The sequence below is a fragment of the Mandrillus leucophaeus genome, unplaced genomic scaffold (assembly GCF_000951045.1).
Source record: "Mandrillus leucophaeus isolate KB7577 unplaced genomic scaffold, Mleu.le_1.0 Scaffold572, whole genome shotgun sequence".
NCBI classification, from domain to species: Eukaryota; Metazoa; Chordata; class Mammalia; order Primates; family Cercopithecidae; genus Mandrillus; species Mandrillus leucophaeus.
In genome coordinates, this window is record NW_012106164.1 from 1,242,238 (window position 1) to 1,252,570 (window position 10,333).

General features: G+C 52.2%; 1 protein-coding gene across 1 annotated transcript in view; it reads right to left on the bottom strand.

Annotated features, from left to right (window-relative positions):
* The window catches only part of COL27A1 (collagen, type XXVII, alpha 1), a 173,099-nt gene that overhangs the window by 85,600 nt on the left and 77,166 nt on the right, over window positions 1-10,333 (bottom strand). Inside the window, exons 13-14 of the mRNA XM_011998515.1 lie at window positions 8,634-8,687; window positions 6,216-6,260 (exon numbers count right to left, since the gene is read on the bottom strand). Of these exons, the coding sequence (XP_011853905.1) occupies window positions 6,216-6,260; window positions 8,634-8,687 (99 nt within the window). The remainder of the gene's footprint in view (window positions 1-6,215; window positions 6,261-8,633; window positions 8,688-10,333) is intronic.

Genomic DNA, 10,333 nt, shown 5'->3' on the forward strand with positions numbered 1-10,333 from the left:
CTTCTAGGCTATTCTGAGGTGGTCTCTGGAGAGGAGGGAGAGAAGCCGGATTGGAAGGGAGGCCAGCTCTCTCTGCAGAGAGCCGCATGTCCACAGGTCCCTCTGGCTGCTGCCTCTCTCCTTTCCTGGACGAAGGCAGCCAGGGTGGCCAGCCCAGAGCTCCCCCTGATGCACAAATAAACAGAGCGGGCTCTGCTGGAGGAGTCCTGCTCTGCTGGGGGCCAGGCAGGGTGGCAGCAGAGGGGCCGCCAGCAGCTCGGGAACACAGGCTCTTTCTTCCTCCCTCCAGGCCTGAAGTGGCTTGTTGTGTGGGACTCAATTCAGTACAGGCCGGATGGTCACCTGTGTGGGTCCTCGGGAGTCACAGCACAACACCCCATTCCCCAGGTCCCGCTCGCTGCCTCAGCAGGCCTCTCCGAAGGGGTCTGTGTGTGGTGGGGGCAGGGACCTCACGTGGGCATCCAACCCTAGGGGAGAAGGAATCTGGCAGAGAGACCCCTGCCTGCAGGCCACACCCGGAGAAGGTGCCAGCTTGCATATGGCAGGTCCCCCTGTGTTGGTGGGACCCCCACATTGGGCTACAAAAGCATTTCCGGGAGGAACAAAGAAAACTCCAGGCCAGCATCCCCCGAGGGCAGCTTGCAGAGCAGCCGTCTCCTGTGTACCAGACGCCCTCCAGACCAGCTTGGCCGGAGCCACTCAGAATGTCATGTCCCCATGAGAAAGAATAATGAGTAAGGCTCTTAATTTGGATCCTGTTTCCACTTTTCTCTAAGCTCCCAGACACCGCACGCCACACTGTGCCCTTCTCACTGACTCCCACCAACAACACAATCAGCCCTGTCTGTCACCATTTAAAGAACGCCCACTGTGTGCCGGATGCACGCTACCCACTTTGAACCCTCCTTAACAATAGCTAAATGTCACTCTGGGCACCTTTGCCATGCCAGGGACGATGCTGGTGGCTTGGACGCTCACCAGCTGCTCACAGTAACCCCAGGAGGTAAGCACCACTGTCAGTCCCACTCCATTTTACAGATGGGAAAACTGAGGCTTAGGGACAGGTGACATAACCTGGCTGAGATCGAGCGATAAGCAGGGGGCAAAGGCAGGACCGGAACCCAGGTCTGTCCATCCATCTGTCTGTCTGTCTGACCCCACAGTCCATGCTCACAAGGTCTGAGTTGGCTGTTAACCAAAAAAAAAAAAAAAAACCACTGACGGCTGCCTTTCCTGTTGCTATGTCTCACCTGAGACAGGGCATCAGGTCAAGTTGGAGACTCGGAAAAACGGAGTTGTGCTCCCCTGACTGCCAGCCAGTGGATGCCCGGAGGCTAACGTGGGGAACATCCGGTGCCCATCCTTCATGACGGTTGCTCACACATCTCACCTTCCTGCCCTGCTCTTCCTCCTTAGCTGTGACATACTTAGCCACTGACGTATCTCCCCAACCCTGGCTCAAGCTGTTTCCTATTCCCAGAGTGCCGTGCCCTCCGCTGGCATTGTTCATGCCCATTTGTCCTTGGGCCTCCAGCGCTAACATCACTTCCCTGACCCCAAGACCAGGTCATGCCCCTGCTGTCAGGCCTCAGAGCCCCATGCCTCTTGCTCAGGGCCCTTGACACCGGCCATCCTTTCTGCATGTGCCTATAGGGCCACCGCCTGTGCTGCCTCCAGACCAGGGGCAGGTGCCTGCTCTGAGGACCTCACCTCTGTGGTTCCAGTGCCCAGCACAGGGTACAGCTCTGAGGAGGTGCTTAGTAAAAGTGGCTTAATGATGGTGAAAAAGAAAGCTAAACATGCTCACTTATAATCCCTCTGAGGACTGCCTTTGAAGGCCACCAATGCCAGGTGGGTTAGGGACAGGGAGCTGGAGCTGTGGCCAGTTCTAGTTGCTGTGTGGTCTTACTAAGCACCATCTCTCACACGAGAACAGCCCTGGCACTGCCCAGTCCATGCTGTCCCACACCCACTATCTCTGTTCAGCACAGAAGTCTTGAGGAGCTGGGGATGTGGTGCAGCAGTGGAGAGTGTGAGCTGTGACAGGCCAGGTCCAGCTGATTGGCTGTGTGACCTTGGGCAGGTGCTTCACCCTCCCTGAGGCTCAGTTTCCTTAAGTGTAAATTGGTGGCCCCACTTTCTACCCTCAGAGGGCTGTTGTGACAATTAAAAACTTGGCACAGCGTTGGGCACAAGAGGATTTGTTGCATGCCAGGTGGTGGGGTATCTAACTTTGCTTTATAAGCAAGGAGACAAAGCCAGGTGATCGTTTAGTGGCAGAATAAGGTGGACAAATCCATTGCCCCTCACATGCTGGGTTTGTGGCCAGATCACATGTTCTTTGGGTCTCATTAAATCATGGAGGAGCCAACATTTCCTCTGTGTCACTCTGAATAGAAAGGACAGAAATCGTCTTTGTTGAGCAGATTCTGGAATCAGGCACAGTTTTCTTGAGGGCCTGCCAAAGGGTTTCAGTTACTCAAAGAGGGCTGTGTGGAGGCCCTCTCACCTCTGAGGCTGCAGGGAGCCACCGGTGGCTTATTGGGATTGAGGCATATGGACCCAGGTGACAAGCCCGACACTTCCACTCTCTAACTGGTGACCTCGGCTTCGCGAGGCCTCCCCAGCCCAGTGCATGCGATGCACACAGAGCAGACGCTTAATAAATGTTAGTTTGTCCTCTCACGCCCTTCCTCCCGGCTGCAAGGACCCGGGGGACGGAAGGAAGGTTTGGCTTCAGTCTGCATGCAAATTGCTTCAACTGACTAGACAGAGGCATTGAATAAATCTGAATTTCCACTAAAATGATTATCAATACGTGGAATTCCCATTTGCTCAGCTAAAAACCCACATCCTCTGGAAAACCGTAGGTGACTCACAATCCCTCTTCCTCTTTAACTCCTGGTTAGAAAATTCCTTTCCTTTCCAGCTCTCTGGGGAGACAGTTTCTTCCCCCAGGCACAGAGGCTGCTATTCCCAAAAATCCAGGGGGGAAGGAGGCATTCGCTCGGGGAGCAGAGGTGATTTGATGGGCTGAGGCCCAGCCCTGTGACCCCACAGTCACAGGAGAGAGGACACTTCATCTTGGCAGCGAAAAGAATCTAAAAACTGAGGAAGGAGGCTGAAAGTGGCCAAAAAAAGACACAGCATGAAGCGACCACAAGGCAGAACAAATCAGCTCTGGGAAAAGGGGGTACCATGAAACGCAGAAAAGGCCCAGGGCTCTGCCCCCAGCACAGGCTGCTCAGAAGCAAAAACAGGAGTGCCCCGGACTAGGACTTGAGATTCATGGCCTCTATCCTCACCTGCCAGGTACGTGACCTTGACCAGGGGCCTCAGTTTTCCCATTTGCTGAAAGGGTTTCTCCTCACAGACACTGCAAATAGTGTTTCCAGACTGGACAATTAAAATGACAGGAACAGTGAAATTTGAATGTCACATAAATAATGAGTGACATTTTACTATAAATGTGTTCTAAATATTGCATCTGACATTCAAATTTAACTAGGTGTCATATTTTATCTGGCAACCCTAACAGCGGAGTGCAGCAGAGAGTGCAGGTAAGAATGAGCTTTGTAAAGAACCAGGAGGTTCCAGCACTTTGGGAGGTTGAGGCGGGCAGATCGCTTGAGCCCACCAGCCTGGACAATGTGGCAAATTCCTGTCTCTACAAAAAGAAAATACTAAAATTAGCTGGGCGTCATGGTACACACCTGTTGTCCCAGCTACTTGGGAGGCTAAGATGGGAGGATCACTTGAGCCCGAGAGACAGAGGTTGCTGTGAGCCAAGACTGCACCACTGAACTCCAGTCCGGGAGACACAGTGAGACTCTATCTCAAAAAAGGTAGAACCAGGAGGGCTACGATGCCATAGTCCAAAACCCCAGAATCTGTGTTTATTCCACTAAGCAATATTCTTGCTCCTTTCGGGACCCAACCTAGTGAACGCTGGGATGATGACAAATAGGAACATGTGCCAAGGATGACAGACAGGATATGTAAACATCCCTTCAGAAAGGCTTTGGGATTGGAATTGTTTAGAGGGAGCCCTGGGAAGCACAGACAAAGACCATTTTACACCTCAAACAGCCTCACTCAGGGACAGTGAGGACGACTTGGGTTCGATCCACAGGAAAACACTGAACAATGAGAGCTGTGTAGAATGGACTAGGCTCCCAGAGAGGGAGGGACTTTTTACACTGGAGGTGTTCAATTTGGAGTTTAATCACCATATGACCAAGATGCTCCAGAGGGGATTCCTGTTGGGCTTAGAGAGAGTCAGATTAGAAGACTTCTAGAGAGTTCTCGAATTCCCATGGCAGATATTTCTTTTTCCAAAGCATTTAGGTCAATGCCTTGTGCCAAAGAAGGTGCTCAGCAAAGTTCTACTGAATGGACATCAGGGATGACAAATTTATGACTCATGTGTTGACACTTCCTCAACCCCAGCCAAGGCAGACATCACTCATCAATTGCAGCACTCTCTCCAACCAAGTTCCAATGTGACTGTGAAATTTTTCTCAAGTCAGTAACCTAGATAGCTGCTACCGGGTGTAAAATATCACATGTGTATGTAATATAATAACACCAACAATAGCTATTACTATCATAACTAGTACTTCTTGAGTGCTTGCTACATACTAGGAACTTTACATATTTATTTATCTACATCCTCACTCACAACAATCCTCCAAGTTACGTACCAATATTGTTCCCATTTTATAAACGAAGAAACCAAGGCATAGGGTGGTTAAAAATTTTGCTCCAGATTGTGATTAAATGAGTGGTAGAGCTAGGAGATTTGAACCTAGGCAGTCTGGTTCCAGAAACTGTCCTCTGAGCCACCAGACTGGAACGGACTGTGTGTTTCTGTGGTTCTGATAAGAGTGGATACAATGATCCCATTTCACAGAGGGGATCCCCGAGGCTCAGGGAAGTGAGGCCAAGGTGAAGTTCAGTCAGGAGGTAGCAAAGCCAGGATTCAGACACAGAGGGCTCTCACCTTCTGCCCACCCCACCCAGGTTCTGATCCCACTCACCTGAGCAGGCACAGGTGGCCATGGGGACATTTGGACCATCTTCCCAGGACTGGCCTCCCCTGAGCGATGGGGTCCCCTGCCTACCTCAGGGGCCTCCTCCAGCATTTCCCTGAGCAGAATTTCTCAGTACAGTTGCTGGAGTGGTAAAGCTGGAAGCTCGTTTGTCAAGCTAGCAGATAGTTTACCTCTGTCCCTCCACGGGCCCCCAGACTCAAACCCCATGAGGAATGACCCAATGGACAGGGCGGAGGGAGCATCAGACTATGGGAACACTTGGAGTATCATTTCCCAGGCTCTGACCTCTCACTGGTCCCTGGAGCTGGGCACAAGGTTAACACTCACTCCACTGAAAGCCCAGCAGGGGCCCTGGCTTTGGCTAGAACCACTCCTCCAGGCCTACGTCACCTGGATGGAGTCAGGTCAGATCGCCTCCCACCTCCTTGTGTTTAGGCTCTGTCAGCCCTGGGCATTTCAGGAGGTAATAACAAGAATTAGTATAACAATATTTTCCACTAGCACTTACTGGGTGCCAGATCCCGTGCCAAGGACTACACATGTGATGCCTCCTTTAATCCTCACGGCCGCTCCAGAATGATTCTGCTATCACCTCTATTTCACAGATGAGGAAACTAGGCCCAGAGAGGGTAAGTGGCTTGGCCCAGGTCACACAACCAGGATGTGGCGGGCCTGTGACTTGAACCTAGGTGGTCTGGCTCTGAAGTCTGCTTGGAGGAAAAGAGTGCAAAAGACCACCCTGCCGGCTACCTTCTCCCTCTGGACCTGGAACACCTCACCTGTCAAATAAGTACGCCACCACCACTTGCCCACACCTCCTTGCAGAGCAATGGCCATGCACGCAGCAGCTGTGAAAGTGCTTTGGCAATCTTGTGCTCCAAGCGCTCATCTCATTTAACTAATAAGGAAACAGGCTCAGAGAAGGTAGGTGATCCACCTGAGGCCACACAGCAGGGCTCTCCTCCCTCAGCCCGCCCACCCTCCCCCACTCACCTTCCCCACCCAGGTTGGTCTCTCCTGGCCCCCCAGTCCCTCCGGAGGTTTGATGAGAAAGGGGCCTTTTCAACCCCCCTGCAGGGCCTGCTCCTGGCTCCCCACACGCTGGCTCCACCCTGAGTCTCCCCAACACCCACCCGCTGCCCCAGGCATCGGTGTACTTACAATGAGGCCGGGGACTCCAGGGGGGCCTGGCAGGCCCAGTTCTCCCTGCAGATAGACAGACACCAAGGTGGTTACTTGTCCCATCTCCCTCCAGGGCCCCTCCCTCCATGTCATCCTCCACACAGGCACCTGGTGGGGTCTTTCAGAGCTGAACTCTCCTTATTCCTGACCACAGGCTCCAGGGACTTTCCTGAGTCTGGCCTGGAGTTTGGACCACAGCCATCCCCTCTCTGCCATCAGCTTTCCTCGTCTGTCAAATGGGGAGGTTGGATTTCCAAATCCAGTATCTTCCCATTGTAAGCATAAAGGAATGAGCGGAATCGCGATCATGGTCATACAGATGTGCATGGTGCTTGACATTTCACGCTCATTTTATAGACAGGAAAACTGAAGCTCCAGAGGTTAAGTGATTCACCCAAGGCCAGGTGCAAGGAAATGACAAAGCCAGGAGGACTCCAAGCTGAGAGCCTCTAAGCTGACCTCCTTCCCTTTCTCAGCCAGGAGGTGCTGTGGCCCTCGGAGAATCCTCCCCAGCACCCCACACCCTCACATGTCCTTCTTCCAGGGCCCCCCAGAGGCTGGAAAGAGTTCTAGCCTGGGAGTCAGGAGACGAGGCTGTGTGTGTGATTTACCCCCCTACACTTCAGTTTCCTCATCTTAAACATGAATCTTCCATGGCCCACATGAGAAATGACAGGTGGAGGGGTTTGAGTCAAGTTCAAAATGGAAAAGTGAGAATATCAAACTCCAGGGCTCTAGACATTGTGATTAGTAATGAGAAGTAAGCAACAGCCTTCGCTTCAAATGAGGGGAAGAAACGGACATCGGGTCTTTTCTGTTCCTCTATGCCAGGAGCATAAAGACATCCCTGCCACTCCCCAAGGAAACTCGCAGAATGATACTGCATATCGCTAACAGTTACTCTAACAAGTGAGGTATTGAGGGAGAGGCTCTGATTTCCCCCCACCCCATGCCTTTGCTGATGCCCCTTCCTCCACCTGCAATGTCTCCCCACCTATCTCCTCATCCCAATGCAAATGTTACTTCCCTGTTCTCTTCTCCAAAGAGGCACCTGGGACCTCTTTAATCCCACCCATCCCACTGCCTGTTGTGTGACAGAGGAGAGCAATGGCCCATGAACTCCTCAAGGTCAGGACTGTACCCCAGATTACCCAGTATTTTACACAGCCTCACCCACTGAACCCGTGTGATGAGTGCAACACCTTGGCTGCCCTCCTTTCATTCTCACGACGGCCTTTTTTTTTTTTTTTTTTGAGACAGAGTCTCACTCTCTTGCCCAGGCTGGAGTGTAGTGGCGTGATCTTGGCTCACTGCAAGTTCCACCTCCCAGGTTCAAGCAATTCTCCCCCCTCAGCCTCCCAAGTAGCTGGGATTACAGGTGCCCACCACCACGCCCAGCTAATTTTTTGTATTTTTAGTAGAGACGGGGTTTTGCCATGTTGGCCAGGGTGGTCTTGAACTCCTGGCCTCAAGTGATCTACCCATCTCGGCCTCCCAAAGTGCTGGGATTACAGACGTGAACCACTGCACCTGGCCTCAGGCTGGAATTCTGATTCCCCCAATTTGCAGCCAAGGAGACTGAGAGTCAGGGAGGTGAATGGACTTTTCAAAGCTCACACACCTGACAAGTGGTGCAAGAAAATTCAAACCCAGGTCCGTAGGGCTCTGAGGTCAAGGCTTAATCCCCAAGGGAGCCTGGCTGGGTCAGGCTCAGGGAGCATTTGTGGAACTGAATTAGCGCCTAATCGGGTGCTGGTTATGAATGCAGCAGCCACCACTGGAGAGGGCACAGCTGGCACAGCTGCTCAGGCAGGAAGCCCCGAGGAGAGATGGGGGACCATGAACACCTTCTCCCACCACGGCCTGGGGCCGGGAAGGGAAAGATAGAGTCGGCTCCCCAGGGCAGGCTGACCTGGCTCCTCGTGGAACAGAGCCTGGGCCTCTAATTATTTACAAACTCTATAAACATGCCTGTGGTGGAGATTCCTTTGGAACTCAGCTCTTCCTTTTCTCCAAACACGGCCTGCAAACCGTTTGCTTCCCCAAGCCTCTGCCGGCCCATAAACATTTCTGATGCTTTGTAAGATGGCAGCAGCCGGGGCTTCTCCAGTGGGGAGTGATCCGTGAACCTTCCGAAGTCCTGGAAACGGGGTGCAGCCTGGAGCTTTGGACCCAGGGGCTCAGTGGGCTGGGGACTCTTACGGGGGGTGACAGGGCAGTCACAGTAGACAGCAGCCTAGCGTTTAGAGACGTCACGTAATTTGCCCGAGGGTGCCCAGCTGGTAGTTGACAGGGCTGGGATTTGACCCAGGTCTGTCTGACCCTAAAGCATGGACTCCTAAAATGTGCTGTGTGTTCACTCGGAATCTCCTGTTCCCAAGGACTTGAAATACTTACAGGGTTTCCATCCAGTCCGGGAGGGCCTCTTTCCCCAAAGACTCCAGGAAACCCCTGGAGGGCATGAGAGAGAACAAACATCTGTAGGTTAGTGTTTTCACCTGCAGGGTGGGCTTTCATCCAGACCCCCAGGGGGGACACAAGGACAATGTCCAAGCAGTCTCACTCCTTGGTCATGGGCAGACAGTGGAGTCCTGAGGTCACCCCTACCATCGACAAGCACCTGCGCATAAAGAATTTCTCACGGGTCCTTTTCTTTCTACCCAGTCTCTGAAAAGAAAATGGTACCCAGCTCCCCAGCATGAAAATGCCAATCCTCTGTTCTGAGACCTGGTCCTGATGGAACGGGAAGGACACAGACTAGGGGCAGGAAGCTGGATCTAGGCCAGTTTTAAGAGCCTCTGTTTCCCCACTGGTCAAGGAGGGGAAGGCCTCTGTTGCACTTCCCAGCTCAGACCTTCTCTGATTGTGGCACGTTCTTCAAAAGCCACCCAGTGAAATCATGATCCCCATTTGACAGATAAAGGAAGCGAGGCTGTGAAAGAGTTAAGTGGCAAGGTCACACAAAGTCACACCACCAGTGAACATGAGCACAGCCTCCACAGGTGTTTCAGCAGCTCAAAGAGATGCTGAGCTGCCCGGCCCAGGCAGGTCTGTCCCTCCCGCCCCATCCTTGACCCCACTCTGGAGGCCGCTCCAGCTCTGGGGAGATAGGCAGCTGGAAAAATATCAGCTGTGAGGACGCCTTCAGGGGCCAGGGACAGAACTCCATTCCTACTTCAAAAGGAAAAGAAAGTCCTCAAGCTTGGAGTTGGGGGAAACCTGTTCTCCTCCCCTCCTTGAATTCAAATCATTGTTTTTCCAGGGAAATGTAATTAAAAAAAAAAAAAAACAAAGCACATGTTTTCCTGACCAAGCGAATGCTGGAGCTATGATTCAAATGGTAAACATTCCTCGCAGAGGATCATTCTGTTTTTGGTTTCTAATACTACTGGAGGAGTCCAGTGAGCACACTAAACCCAAAGGACCAAACCTATAAACAAAACCCAAACCAGAGTCTCTACTGGTTAGGCGAAGACACTTTGAAATGTGTGTGTGTAACCAGGTGTTTAGCCTGGCCCTGCCCCGCAGCCCTCGTCCCTTCAAATCTCTCCTCTGCCAGGAAGTCCTCTTGGGTTGACATTCACCCCACAGAAGGTGTGGCTTCATTCAGACACCAAAAGGAGGACATGAGAAGACGATAATGAAATTGAGACCAAGCTAGTCACTTCGCATGCAAGACTTCATTTGCGTTTGATATGTATCTTTGAGGGAAAAGTTATTGGTCCCATTTCACAGACAGGAAAATTGAGGCTCGGTTAGGCAACATCACATGGCCAAGGTCATAAAGCAAGCAGAGCTTAGGTCCACCCCTGGAGTTTGGCATGTTCATATGAGCTATGCATGGGCAAAGCCTCGTATGCAGAGGCTGCTCAAACGCGTGTCCAACTGGTTGCAGAGGGTGGCAGAGGAGTGTGGCAGAGGAGGGTGTATGCGTGTGTGTGTGTATCCAGATCATGTCTTTGTGGGAGCATATCTGACCTTACCCAAGCTTCCTCCTCCCACATCTTTAGGGTCTCACCTGCCAAATTCCAGTCTCACCTAAACCAGTCCTTCTTGGTCATGCTGAAGGTAGATCGTCTCACCTCCTGGGACAAGAA